General features: G+C 39.2%; 1 protein-coding gene across 4 annotated transcripts in view; it reads right to left on the bottom strand.

The window, feature by feature from the left end:
* The window catches only part of unc5b (unc-5 netrin receptor B), a 58,378-nt gene continuing 43,213 nt past the window's right edge, over positions 1-15,165 (bottom strand). Inside the window, exons 8-17 of one of the 4 annotated variants that reach the window (XM_025060854.1) lie at positions 15,021-15,053; positions 11,981-12,178; positions 11,091-11,459; positions 10,004-10,091; positions 9,606-9,780; positions 9,288-9,527; positions 7,384-7,533; positions 5,436-5,600; positions 5,156-5,334; positions 1-4,477 (exon numbers count right to left, since the gene is read on the bottom strand). In XM_025060854.1, coding sequence (XP_024916622.1) covers positions 4,312-4,477; positions 5,156-5,334; positions 5,436-5,600; positions 7,384-7,533; positions 9,288-9,527; positions 9,606-9,780; positions 10,004-10,091; positions 11,091-11,459; positions 11,981-12,178; positions 15,021-15,053 — 1,763 coding nt within the window. In that variant the 3' untranslated portion in view covers positions 1-4,311. The remainder of the gene's footprint in view (positions 4,478-5,155; positions 5,335-5,435; positions 5,601-7,383; positions 7,534-9,287; positions 9,528-9,605; positions 9,781-10,003; positions 10,092-11,090; positions 11,460-11,980; positions 12,179-15,020; positions 15,054-15,165) is intronic. The other 3 variants (XM_008322218.3, XM_025060855.1, XM_025060856.1) reach the window with 3 other exon arrangements.

Raw genomic sequence — 15,165 nt, 5'->3', positions numbered from 1 at the left:
AAAAATAACATCTTAGTTAACTAAGAAATAGTGCCGCAACTGCACCAGTTAGCAGTGTAAGTAATGAAACAAATGCAAAGTGTTTTCTGCCATTAAGAGCAGAGTGCAGCAAACACTCACTGCAGATGAGTCACAGAACATTAACATTAGTTCTCAATATAAAGGCCTAATCTGATTAATTCTACACTTAAAAAAAAAGAAAGCAAAAACTTAAGTTAGTTCCCGGATCAACCCTAGAAGGCCAATATTAGTGTCTCTAAAACTTTGTTAATTTGAAGGTCGGTCAGTTTGCCTGTGAAAATCGTTCACAGCTAAATGGATCCAGAAGTAATTTTCCAATGAGGTGTGAGGAAAGTAGGGGCGAAGGCGGAATCTTTAGTGAAATGAGGTGTAAGTGATAAAAACACAGTTTCACCTTAATGATGGCCTTTTCCTTCTGTGGATCATTTAATTAGAAGCAGCAAGAAAAAAGGACAACATCCCTGTTGTTAAACTAAGAAATATAATTTATTGCATAAAAATTATATTTAGTTACAGGTAAGAAGGCTAGATGTTTATTTACAATTGGTACTTTACACAGATGGATTCATATTGAGTTTTTGTAAAAACATCAGACTTCTTAAAGAAAAAAAAAATTTCCAGTAGAATCCAGTCCGCACACATTATCCAGAGCTATGGCCAGAGATTCGACAGATACTGATTAAATCTGGACAAATAAACACTGTAGTCTACGGATAGCCAGTCACTGTAACGAGACTTGAGGAGAGAAAATAGTCCTGCAATGTTCAGGGATCCATTGAACCAAAATGGTTGTGTTCACGTATTTCCTCACTGGGAAACGTCCAGCAGGTCAAAGGTTCTCACTGTTTGTCACGACCTGTGTTGAAGCTACTGCATCGTCTGAGCTTTATTTTTTCCTCTTGTGCATCTGCAGCTTCCTCCGTCTGCCACTGATCCAGTTCTTGCGACTCAGATGGACAATTACCACTCAGTGAGACCGCCATCGGCACTTTTAAACCACTCCAGAATACAAAAACAAAACCCTGTCATTGCCCTGTTCTGAAAAAATAGAATTACTCTTGCAGGAAAGAATGAAATTCAAAATGCTTTTACTTTTCTTTTGTACTTGCATAGCACTTACAAAGAGAAAAAAAAGACAGATTTTAAGCATGTGCACATAACTGCGCACACACTCACACACAGTTCATTCATACAAAACAGTGCCATGACTCACGGCTGAAGAGGAGAGTACTGTCTGTGATTTGGTTTTTCGTAGATTCAACGACATTAACACTTTTTTTGCTCTTAAGGGAAAAATAAATAAATAAAGTGTTAAAGATGACAGCATTTAAATTGCTGTCTTACAATACACTTCATACACACACACACACACACACACACACATTGATAATGCAGACAGTGTCTGAGAGCCCTGACCACAAAGCAGGCAGTTTTAGTCCAGAGGTTAAAAACATGTTATCAAATTAAAATAAGAGGGAACTGATGAGTTCTTGTGATGGACTGAAAGCTGGAAACACAGATAAACGGTGGACAGAGAATAGAGACGTAATGCATTTGTAGTTGAGGTAAATTTCATGGTCCCTCGCTGCCTGGTTGATGCAAGAAAAGACAAATCTGTTCTGCATGATTCATCTGTGTACAGTGGAAACCGCCCTCACTCACAGCCAAACAGGACTGTGAAATAACAAGTCAGACAACAGAAAACACAAGGCCCTCAGTAATAGAAACATTAAAGGTACAGTCTGTAAAATAGAGCAACAAATTACATGACGTAGCTTGATTCACCTCATAACTCTTATCCTGGCATAAAGGTGAACTGATGTCATCCTTCATTTATAGTCCAAACCCCCCAAATGTACTGTATTTATTTTGTTTACAGTGGGCTCAAGTAAAAACAAGGCAATTAAATATGGCGGCCTCTACAGAGGAGACCAGCTCCTGATGTTTAGAATCAAACTCAAAGCTCCAGATAAATTATCTGTACTATATATTCCACTTCAGAAAATCAGAGGGAATTAAAAAAAAGTCACTGAAATTTACATGTTACAATGTTCTGTCTACTTCATGAAACATGATAATAAAAAAATATCAAACCCAACCAAGTTTCAAATAACATTACGGTACAAATGTATAAAACAGAAACCACGTATTGTTATTATTATCAAATAATTAACAAAGTAAAACCAATATATGAAAAAATAAAAAATAAAACATAATTGGATTCAAAATGTTGTACTACAATATATGATTACTGTGATATATATGTTAATTAACTATTTTGATGATGCAATTTCCTGTTTGTAAAAAGAAAATCTTGGAGAATGTCACTGTTTTTTCATTAGCAAATGTTGTTGTCTCTTAATTCATTAGTTGATTTGTCAGTGATAATCATCTGTGGTACATGTTTAGAAATTTGTGATGGTACAACCACATCAACAAAGGCTTCCTTACATTTCCACCAGAGATGCTTTCAATCTGTACGATCACCTCCGCGCCAAACAGCACCTTGTTTGTTGAGATTATTTTAATCAACATTTAAAAGACTTTTTTAAAAGGTAGAATATGCAGAATGTGTTTGTAAACTAAGCAATACGTTTCCACCACTGCCTGTAGTTTAAAAAGCTTGGTGAATGATTTTTTTTTTAAATGAGAAAATTATTGTCTCCGATAAAATCAATCTTGCAAATCTACAAACAACTTTAAAGGCAAGCATATTCCAGGGAAGCTGGGTTTAAGCTAGCAGTCTATCCTGACAGGACAGGTCAGGGTGTGGTTTACAAAACTTACCAAAATCTCCACTATTGTAATACATAAAATACTTGAAATAACTCTTTTTAAATTTGAGTTCATTGTTAGTCATACAATAGTCAGCTACGTAGCCCACCTGTGAGCTTATTATATTCTGTATCATTTAATTACATTACTACCACCTACTGGGTTTATCTTCCGGTGGTTAACATTTTCACACAGAAACATCATGGCCACGTAATGAATGAGAGAAAACAAAAGCAGAGGGCAATTCTGCTGCAGACGGACAAACCACCATGCAAATGTCTGTGGGAATTAGCTTTTTAAAAATAACCTTCTTTCTGCATACTCTACCTTTAACAAAAATCTTGGCTCTGCTATTCACGACTGAGTCATCTTCTGTGAAACTACAGTCAGTCTGTCATTCGGTTGGACCTGCTAAAAAACAAAACCCAGCAGCTCTGGATTCTCACCAAGCATAAAATGACAAAACTGCTTCTGTGCTGTCATGACGGAGAGAACGATGAGAGAAAAACCAGCCAAAAATCCACAAAGGATAATAACTTAAAGAGCGTTCCCCAGAGGAAACTTTTAATAGATGACCAGAAAGCTCTCCTGTAGTTTATTGTCGACAGATGGGAGGAGTGTGGCAGAGCGATAGAGAAGAAGGAGAAACACCCCTCTGGGCTGGAATGATGTGCCAAGGCTTTGAGGCATTTGTTGGTGCTGTACAATATTAAGGGTCGGTCCATCCCGTTACCCACCAATTTTTAAACACACTTTTAAGTTCTCTCTCTGGCCACACTGGCGAGGCCACTCCTTTAGAATTTCCTTTTGTTCCCGAGCCAAAGCAACAGGCTCTGAGGGCTTGTTTCGCATATGATGTGTTGACAGTTGTAGCAGTTAGAGGAAAAAAATCCTAGCCTGTCGAACTCTGGACAGATTAATGACCAGTTAGTCCACGTGTGTGTTGGAGTGTGTCGGTAGCCTGAGGAGGTTGTGGACAGGTCGGCGCTGCCTGTCATTCTCTACCCACGCACAATGACAAATTAGAAGTAAAGAAAGGCCCCTGACATCAGGTGAGATGGCGTCAAATCATGCACTTTCATGCTGCTGCTGTTGTTGTTGAACTCTGGGTAATCATAAGTTAGTATGTGTGCAATTTTGTGGCCATGCATACTGAATGAATGGTGGTGATCCAAATATTACATTTTTTTATATAAAAGAAAATGATTTTTTTCATCATCTTTGTCATCCTTACGCTGTCTTGCATATGCAGCAGTGCTTTGAAGATTCAAGCTAAATCAGGTTAGCATCATGACGTGGAAATGGGTGGTGGCGGATGCAGCTACAGTGGCTGATTAGGGCCCGGCAGGGAGTGTGGGATGGAGCAGAGGTATTTGAGCATGTATGAAAAACTGAAATCTGCTCTGTGACCTTACACTGTGGGGCAGGCGGTGCATATTCTTAGCCTGGATTTCTTGTTTTCTTCACTGCGGTACAAAAATAATGTTTTTTCTTTGCTTTGCTCTCTGTGACAAATCAACAATCCCCATCTGTTGTCATGACAACTAGCACTTCACTTTTGCCCATCTCTTCCAGAGCAGTCGCCAGAGAGACCAGATCGGCGTCACCTTGGTGACAGGCTTCCCATAAGTCCAATAGAACACCTGTGGGGCTGGGCTTTGTTGCAAAGTAGTTCAAGTACCTGAGGAGAAAAGAGAAATGTGGTGAATGTGATGAGAAGGACAGAGAAAATGAAAAACAAAAAACAAAAAAACCTGCTGCATCGCAAATAATGAAAGTGATAGAGTTCATGTTGTAGTACACTGTATTACATTTCAGCTTTGTTTGGTTGATATCATTATGACATCTGACAAAGCAAGACATAAATCAAGAGAAGTTAGAAATTCAAGGGAAATTCATATAAAACATTGATTTTATGCCCTCTAAAATTTTGATATTTGTGAATGGGTTGACTGGCAAAAGTAGTCAGAAAATAATTGTTAGGCAACAAATGGATTAGTTGAGAGATGGACAATGGAATTGGAGAAAAAATGAAAAAGTTAACTAAGTAACCATAAACACACAGGCATAGTTAACATGTTTTTTTGCACTGATTTGCAATTTTATTTCCTTCGTTCAATGAGGAGCAGTTTTGAAGGAGGTGAGGCCTGACAACAGTCCTATTTACAAAGAGTCAGAGCTGCAGAGAAAATCTGGGATCCACTGATTGACACTGACTTTAAACTGTTTCTTTTAGCTTGTCTGAATAAGTGAGTGTAACTATCATACAGGTCTATCAGTGGACTGAGGAATTCCAAACCTGCAACTTAATCCTGAGGCAGCTTTACTTTACACACAAACCCTTTGCGGCTGATCTGACCTGTCAAAGCCAAGGCTATGTGCCAGTAGTCTCCAGTCACACCCACGAGCGCTGGGTGCATCCAAACTGGCACAGATCTTCTGGCGGATGGAGTCAGGCAAGCGAAAGGCGTAAGGTCCCACGTGAGAGGAAGGTAGGCAGCTTCCTCCTGAGGGCAGCGGCGAGTGGGGCGGTAGAGTCTGGATGGACAGAGATGGAGAGGAGTCTGAATCTTTTCTTGCATTTTGCCCTGGCTGCCTGCGCACTATTGCAATGTATGTGTCTGCGCTGTCACCATTACCTCCTGGATATCTGTGTGCAGCTGGAATATCTGTCCTTCTCCTTCCACCTGTCGCACACAGATCTTACAGGTGAGCTGTGACACAGCCAGGCTGCCTCTCTCCAGACTGAAGGTGCAGTGCAGAGGTCTCTGACAACCACTCCAAATGTGATAGAATGGGATCTCCTGTGAGACAGACACAAGTGTTAGAGACCAGACCTGGTTCTTCAATTAGGATAATTTACGGTAGGTATTTTCTGTCCCACACAATCATGTACTGCGCCACGTAGGACACACTTACAAAACATGCCACTCGTTATGTTGCACCAATGAGGTCTCAGTATGTCAGAGTACAATTTATTTTCGTAAACCAACTGTCCATAAATTAAAGCCACTATCAGATTACACGTTTGTTTATTCTGGGGAAGTTCGGTCCGTAATCTCAGCTCCTGCCACGAGGAAAAAATAAGCCCAATTTTAATGTTCACAACATGGTGCTTTTATTAAAGTCTACAGCTGTGTTCACTGATAAAACTGAGTTCGACTGAAGTAGAAATAAGGCTTTCATGTTCAGGGAACAATGGCGATCCATTCACACTATTCTTAGGTTTTTAAGCTCGTCCTCTCTTCTACAGCTACACAGCAGAGTCAAGAAAACTGAAAATAGTTTCGAGAAAAAATAGGAACTAATAATAATAATAAAAAAAGAGAGATAGAGAGAAAACCATAATACACCCTATATTTGCCTTTTAAAATGAACGATGATCTCACTATCATCCTCAGGTTTTTCTTTTCTTTTAGGTACATTATTCTAGATATTATCTAAGATAATAAAAGATATACAAATGTGGAATTAGTCTGAATCATAACCTAAATTTGTAATTAAACCTGCAATTTTCCAGGATCAATAAAGAACATCTTTCCATTTGTCTAAACTGAAACTTACATGGAAAAAAGTTAAATATAATTCAAATTAAATACTGTACATTTATTTGTCTCTATGGGGCAATTACTGGAAACTAATGCCTCCCTGTTGGGGAATCTCTCCCTCCTCTTCCACATGACTGGTGGAGACATCGACCACCGCACTAACAAAGAGAGCCGTACTGCGTGTTTTTATATTCTCATATTCAGGGTTTCTACAGCTTAATGCAGGTAAAATGCAATATTTTTTGTAAACTTTTTAAAACCAATGAAGTAAAATTAAGGAACAACAATTTGAACTTTAAATAATTCAATAAAGTCACGTCATAAAAACCTCGTTAAGAAGGCAAAGCCAAAAAAACAATATAGCTGATAACTTTAAATGAGTCTTTGAATGTGAATATCCTAGCAAAGGCAACAAACAAAACAGCTGCGGCTAATTCTGCTTTTTTTTCTCCCCATTTGCATAGCATTAAGACTAGGATTACATTAAATTTTGAGGAAGTGATATTAGCATTTGTTTTGAATTTAAATATTTATTCTTATTAAATGTATTTAATTTCCCAGTTGAAATAAAACATGAGTAAAATCCTCATTCTTATGCCATAAAATGTTGTGCCAAACTCTAAAAACCATCATTTCATGTGGCCCAACAGAGTAACATACATGGGGTTTTCCCTAAAAAAAATTTAAGTCTACAGTATAGACTATATAAACTACATCACCTGTGACCTGACCCACAGCATTCTGACCAATGAAAATATCAACTATTAATTGATTATTTTTTGTTTTTATTGAGGAAGAACTTGTTGTCTGTTCAAGTCTGATCAAATTCTGTATTTCTGGTAAAGCATCGTCAGCACTGGACTGTTCAATAAATGGCCCACATTTAAACTGTGGTTTAAATTTCAGCCCTTTCAATGATTAAGTTTGATGACCCTGTTTCATAACAACTGTTTTTTACATGTTAATGTCAATTTGGATGTTAAAATGACATGAGGAAATTGTCTTTTCTGACTTTTTAAGAACACATTTGAAAAATCACCTGGTATTTTGCCAGTAGTTTGCTTCTCCAGTGAGTGTGAGGAATATCGTGGATGGACAGTCGCAGGTTGTGGTAACTGTCTTTGAAGACCAGTGGCTTAGGATCCTCCAGTAGAACTCCACCCAGACTCCTTTCCAGATCCAGCACCTCCTGCATACATGGAATAAAAGGTGGAATTAAGACTGTGTGTATTTAATCAGTCTCATCACATCTGCATCTATAAAACACATGTCGCAGCTTGTTTTCTCCAGGGCTTGATTTGAACTTCAAACGCCTGAAAAAATCAAAAATAAAAACATCACACGCTGCAGAAGGAGAACTGTGAGAAAGCTCATTTAAACGCGAGTCACTCAGAATTTCTCTGGATGCTCAATGTGCTCACTTGCTGTTTTGTAATGAAGTAGCATTGTGTGCTATTTTCAGGTGTTTCACAGACTGGAAAAGATCCAATACACGATAGCAGCAGGATGTTAGTGAGGAAGGAACAGGACGAGAGCAGCATCAGTTAAGAGAGAGGTTTTTCAAACCACCATGGAACCAGGCAATATTACCTATTATTGTTACTTTCATGTTTCACACATTGACTTCACACGTCCTTGTTTGTATTCTGTTCTATTTAGGCCTTGTTTCATTATATTTTACACTCTTCTTATTGATTCTTCATAGCCTCAGGCTCCGTTGAATTTGATTAAATCGGCTGTTTGTGACATAAGCAAAAATAAATTAAACCTCAACATGTCAGGGCTGGGGGCAGGGTCGATAATGTAAAAATAACTAAGGTCGTGGCCATGTCCTTTAACTAGGTCCTAGAAGTACAGCTGTTATATCTAAGACTATCTTCAATCTTCAACCTTTGGAAATAACAGTACAATTCTAAAATAGATTGCTTAATTAAATTCCACATTTTAATTAAAGCAGAAAAGAAAAAACATTAATGCAAAAATAAATTGGAAATTTAATAGGCAAAAATTAGCTTAAAGATTATTAAATGTCAGCAGAGACTTTTTAAAATAGATTTAATAAAATATATATCCAAAAGATTGCTTGATGTATGGCCCGAGACAGACAAAAACTAAACCAAAATAAATACATTTAAAATATTTTTTTAAAAGTTTGCTGTGAAAAACCCTAAATTTAGCTTTAATGGTTAATTTAATTTCTTTTGTTAAAGATTATTTTAAAAAGCAGCAAGCCAAATGAAATGAAAACACTGCCATGCTGACTTAATCAGACAAACAACTGGCTGTGTAACTGTGTGTAACCGAAGTGGGTTAGCTAACTAGAGACCTGGACAGACCTTTGGGTAAAGAATCACTGGAGCGAATGGAGAGAGAGCGGCCTTTCTCACACTCTCTTCCTCTATTGTACATCTGTTTTAGACAACTGTATCTGTGAACAAATACACCTATAAGATTGTATCAAGTATGTAAGACTTTGTGACACCAAGTTTAAAATGTGATGAATCATCTGATTCTCTCCTAGCCTGGATTTTTCACATCACCAAACAAAATCTTTGAGTGTGGGTCCGGAGAAAAAGGCCATCACTATTCTTTTGTTTGAAGATGCATTAGCTGCCACCAGGACAACAGAACCAAATCTCTAACAGAACCACAAGTTAGATTGTGATTCATGTGGGTGCTTGCGTTGCAAAGAGGAAGATGAATGTGTGAACAAAAAAGTGGACTTTATCGCAGCGGGATCTCTGCTGCATTGTTTACGATCTGTTTCTGTGTCCAGTGGTGTTTCAGAAGAACGTGAGGCTGAACCGGTGCAGAAACTACAACCACACTATTGATTTATACATCAAACAAAAGAAAACAGGGGATTCAGGAGGATGAAGGTGAAGAGCAGAGCATCAATCTGGTAGGAGACAAATAGAGACACAGAGGGACAGAGATCAACACCTTGAAGGCATGTGGAGTGTCATGGATGCAGTAGATCCGCAGGCTGTAGTCCAGGGACAGGCAGGGAGCACGGGGGGCAAAAAGAGCCAACTGCAGGCGTTTGCAGGCCGGCTGCGGTGGGCAGGACTGGCCCACCAGACCGTACGTTCCCAGCTGCTCCATCAGAACGTGACAGCACTCCTCCTCCAGCTGAAGGTAGCAGGGTGAGGACAGAGTCTCCTCTCCTACTGTCAGCACCTCCTGGGATAAAAGCCCCGACGTTAGACCATATTAGAGGAGATCACCATTATGTGTCATTTTGGTTTTAAACAGTCTGACCTCCCAGGCCCCCTGGTGTGTCTGGGTCTTTAGTGTGAGGGTCCAGTCAGGTGTGGGTGTGTCTAACTGGGCACAGTGAGGCAAGGTGAGGACCACAGGACGATTGAGCAGCATCCCAGATGGACCGCAGCTCACCACAGGACTGAGGACGGTCTGCCCGCCTTCAGAGGGCAGACTATGAACACAAACAAAAACAAACTTCATTTAAACGACAAAGACAAGGAAAATGTCAAATCTAAACGGAAAAAGTGCAACTGTATTTATGTAGAAGTTAACAATCTTTAATCTAATCTAGTTAATCTATTCTGATCTATCGTAAATTTCTTACACAATTCATAAAGAAAGAAGTAAGTGTTGATGAAAAATGAATCCAAGTCATTGACGACGATGGCACTCACGTTGTTTTGTCCCACTTGTTGATAATCAGATACATCTCATAAAACTTGCCCTGGGGGATTGTTCCAGGAGGGACCAGCAGACTGACACCTACAGGGCAAAGGCAGCATTACATCACAATGGAATCTTTGTGAAACTACTTTAGCATTTACTGAGCCAAGCAACAGTTTACACGCACATTTACATCTATGGTGAGTTCACGCAACCTAATCCTGCATGGTTCTAAACTGTTGATGAATATCAGAGTCCCTGAGGAAAGAACACAGAACATGGCAACTTCATACAGAAAGACTGGGAGTCGAACCAGCAAACCGCTGACCTACCTGTTAACCGCTGCTCCTTACATATCTTAAATAAATAAAAGTATATGGTAAAGAATATATTTTATTAGGAACCAGCGGCACTGCAGAATTCTTGATAGAATTCTTGCCAACCAAACAAGAGATGTGAGTTTGAATCCACCTTTTGCCAAATCAATAGAGACTACCACTGTGGTGACCACTGACGGAGGAAAGGCCAGAGTGATTTTATGTCTTTGTATGTATCTCAATAGAATTCGGTTTTTAAGGTAGCGTTTGCAGGACATTCTTTATAAATGAAAAGCAAACATCACACCCAGCTATTTTCACAGGTGTTTAAATTTGGCACTGAAAGTGTTTACTTCAGCAACGGCCCTGATCTGAAAGACTACAGTTGAACACCTTGACCAGAAAGACAAGGAACATGCAATTTCTTGGACATGTTTTTTCCTTTTTCCTAACAACAAATTCTATCCCATTTTATAACTGAAACCAAAGGGCTCTTTTTAATGCTGTTATGAAAAGACATTAGCCTTTTTCTCTAACCTCTCTCTCTGTACTAAAATGTTTGTTAAAATTGTACCCTGTCAAGCTTCTCTTTTTCATAATAATAATCGCTTTGTTGTATGGTAATGTTTTGATAAAACTGAAAAAGCAAACAAAGTATTTTCAAATTGAAAAAGTTTGGGAAATCTGAAGGACTGTTTTTCATCAGGGTAAACCCCTCTGCCTGTAATTGTACAAAAAACTCCAAAATAAAAAATAAAGTTGTTAGTCTTGTAATTATTACCTGTGTTTGGGATGGTGAGGCGTCCTCCCAGGTTACCCAAGGTGGCGCTAGTGCTCAGGCCCGGCTCTCTGGACAGGGTGTGACTGGGATACTCTCGCTCTCTCCCCACAGTTCCTACTGATTTGAGACTGAGGATCTCTCCATCTCCTGAGCTGATGTCCACAGGCAGCTCCAGGGAGGAGAGGGTGGAGGAGTTATACACCTTGATTTTGAGGCTGGGTAAAGGGTCCAGCAGAGGGGAGGTGGTCATGGGGATCTTGTGGGGGCTGTCGTTGACAGCCTGCTGCAGGGAGTAGAGTGGTCCACGAAAATGTCCTGCTGTGGCTGTCAGATCTGGAGGAGCTGAAGGATGAAGGGGGTGAGGGTTATCTGTGGACAGAGAGTAGGAGAGCAGCCGCTCCGTCAGTACCAAAAAAGACAGAAACGGGACAGAGAGTGCTAAAAGTGACGCCGGTGAATTATATTAATGTTGCAAATTAATATTTAAAGGCTGGAACAGGGGAAGGCACACTATGATAAATGCTTAAAACACAGGGAATGCAATGCAGTGTGGAATAGATTGCCTAAGTGAAGGATGATTATTAATTCATGTTAAGTTATAAATAGCGGTGAAACTAAGAAATATATTTACAATGAAAAATAGAAGAAATATGAATAAATTTACACACACTGCAGTTACGTATTGTTTAGACACAGTGGTGAATTTCAGTGGTACATAATGTACACACTCTGTTATTAGTGAAGACGCAGCCTTATATCAGTTAACCACTGACCCCAGAACTAAAAAGTCAAAACAGTGACTAATCCTGTAGTTTATTAAACTCTTAGTTTAGCATTAGTAGTTTTGGTATGTAATTTCATTTGTCATTATAGTTGACCAGTGAACACACCTTGTCTGGGAGGCTTGTAGTTGCCGGGGTGAAACCCTGTTGTCAGAGCAGAAGAAGAATCTGTGATGTCACCGTGGAGGTGTCGTCGTCTGCGGCGATATGCCAGGGCCCCTACGCAAATTGCCAGGATCACACAGAGCAGCAGTGCCACCACCAGACCGGCATAGACTGCTACACTCGTACCTGGAGCTAGAGCTGCTAAAAAAAGGGATTGACGGTGAATTGAAGGTGAAGAAACAAAAATAAAAAATAAAACAAAAAAAAAACTTTACAGTCAAACTTTAATTAATATTATGGCTATTGTATGTTGGGTTTGGTGTAAAGATTTAGGTGGAAAAAACAAAACAAAAAACTGCTGTGAGTTGCTAAGGAAATTCTCACATTGCTTTATTTCGGTAAAATCAATATTTCTATGGCCTGAATTGATAAAAACCTGAGAAGGTGTCGCTTCGATAAACAGATGGGGACTTTTTTTTTTAACTGTTCAGTGTTTTTAATTAAAATGACTTGAGCTAGTCTAGAGCTAATCTGACCTTTAACTGACTCAGCCAAAACCACTGGGCATCATTTAAAGTTGAAGCGTTATAATTATGCTCCACATTGTCACACAGATGGTTCATATAAGATGTAAAGGCTGAGTTTGCAGCCACTGCCCTTAGTGACAGGAAGCAGTTAATTGTTAGCTGTTGGTGTCTGTAACTCAGATTACAAATGTTGTTATTATTCTTTATTAAAGATGTCTCTTCTGACACCTACCCAGAAATGTCCTAAATATTTGGAAAAGCGTGCATGAGCTTCTAACAAACCGTTAAAATCCAAGTAATATTTGTAAAGGCAAAATCCTGCATACTATGAAAAAAGTCTGAAGAATCCTCAGTGAGTCAGATACTCATCTGTGATGAATTACTGGTAGAAGATGAGCTTTAGCAGAACCCCATAAAGGCTATTTCTCCAAAACAAGGACTGTGGACTGTGTCCAACCATCTGTTATGTTGCAATAGCATTAGAGAGGAGATATAGCTCCACCAGCAGTATGGAAAGGTACACAATCACAGTGATGGATGGCGTTTCCGGTGCAGCTGTGGTTTTGTGGATGTTGTTTTAAAATAGATTTAAAAACAAAAACCAACAACACAACACAAACTTAAACCTGATCAAACTAATTAAGTTTGTCTACAAAACATCAGAGACATCTGTTGGGCTCCATCTATTCACACCTCCCATGCAAATCCCAGTAAGTAGTTAGCAACAACAACAACAACAAAAACAAAAACCCAAAACACCCTGTTTAGACCTGACTACCAAACACTGGCAGTAAAACCCGAAGTGAAAGAAAATAAGTGAGGTTGGAGCAGGACAAACACAAGTGGAAAAAAGAGCAGACAGTCTGGATAAAGGGTAGAAGAGAGCTAGTGAAGAAGCAATTTGGCAAAAGGATTGGAAGAAACCCGATAATGTTGTGATTTGTTAGAAGCACAGAAGGATTATACGTATGGTGAGGGGCAAGAGATAAGGCCAGCAGTGCTTGGGGAAAAAGCCTGAATTAGAACAAGCCTGAAAGAGTGGGCAAGAAGTTGTAGGATGCCAGAGCCAGGAGAAAGGATCAGGAGAGTAAGGCAGAGGCTGGCAGAGAGAGGAGAGGAGTTCACGAGGCAAGATGGAACCAAATCTGACAGGCATCCACAGTAGCTACAGGAACCTAACAATGGCGAATTAGGTGCATTACTGCAGCTGCTCTCCCCTGAACCCGAGACACATGGAGCTGGAGGAATTAGTGTAACACCACATGTAAATGATCCCACAGATTAACTGAAAAGTCAGACAGAAACCAAAGGTTTTTCTCCAGCAGATCTTACGCTCCCTGTGAAGTGCACGTGGATCAAAGAGTGTGAGCTTAAAGAAATGTCACTTAGCTCCAACCATAACACGCCTCACAGATTATTCTCTGTCATGCTCCATCACAGGCGGCTCAACTGACTCATACAGACATTTATTTTTCTGATGCGTGTGTAACTTTTTACCTTATTCTATAGTTGCAGGGAGATGTTATGTGAATTCACTGAACGAAACTATCTGAGAAACTTGTAATGCACTTATTCAACAATGACAAGGAGAAGGGATAAAAACAATTACAGGTTACGTGGACAAAAAGTAAGTGTCTACACAATAGACTCACACTGACAGTATGAAAACAAAGTACAGGGTGCCTCAACCAAAGACCGTCCAAAGGTAGGTGATGTGGACACATATGTTCAATGTGGACTAGAAACCACTTCTCAGGTTTTATACAGTTTCACAATATGAATGGATGTCGATGTAAAAATCAGACTTTTTCCTAACTCTGCTTTACCACAGACCTTAGAGTATTAAGGAAATACAATCTAGCACTTCAACCTAGCACTTCCAGATAAAATGATTGGGCATGTAATTCCATGACTTCCGGTTTCAGTCCTGCCCTGACTCGCAGCTCACTGCTCCGGTGTGCCTAACATTCATTACAACACTGTTTCATGGATTGGTTAAATTCAGAAATCATTTTTGTCAAGAAAATTCAATATTTTTTCTATTTTTTTTGTTGAATGGAATTCAAAGTCACAAATGGTCCTCTTTGTTGGCTTCACCTATTATTTCCTCCTGTATTTATTTGTATATTATTTGTAAGAGAATTCTGATTGAAAAGATTCATTTTCTTTCCACTTTTGAAATAATTAGCTGCATGATTAAAAAAAAACCCCAAAGTTATTTCCCTGTTCATTGTGTTTTGCACAGATGATAGTTTGAGCTTTGAAAGGAAGAGTCTCCTACTGTACTAAAGTACTGTTAAAATTACAAGGTTTACTTCCCTCTTCCCTCTCGTCATCCATTCATAAAAACAACATGTTAAACCAGTGGAGGACTTCTGCCTGTCTCCTTTATATCTCATATAAAGTCCATTGCGCTAACAACAACAAACAGTTTTATAAGCACATAAACACACACACACACACCACAAAGAGTATGAAATGGATGGGAGTGTGAAGTCATGGAAGAGCAGACTTACGATGGCTTGCATGTTCAATAGAAACCTTTTTATCTGTTTGAACAGGAGAGAAAAAAGAAAAGGAAAAGAAAATGACAAAACATAAAAATGGATGGATTCATGATGAGTCATGATGGAAATAAATGACACAATAACCAAAAGGTGA

This window comes from Cynoglossus semilaevis, chromosome 12 (assembly GCF_000523025.1).
Source record: "Cynoglossus semilaevis isolate Cse_v1.0 chromosome 12, Cse_v1.0, whole genome shotgun sequence".
Classification (NCBI taxonomy): domain Eukaryota; kingdom Metazoa; phylum Chordata; class Actinopteri; order Pleuronectiformes; family Cynoglossidae; genus Cynoglossus; species Cynoglossus semilaevis.
Note: the sequence above shows the minus strand (reverse complement) of the source record. Positions and strands in the feature narration are given on the sequence as shown.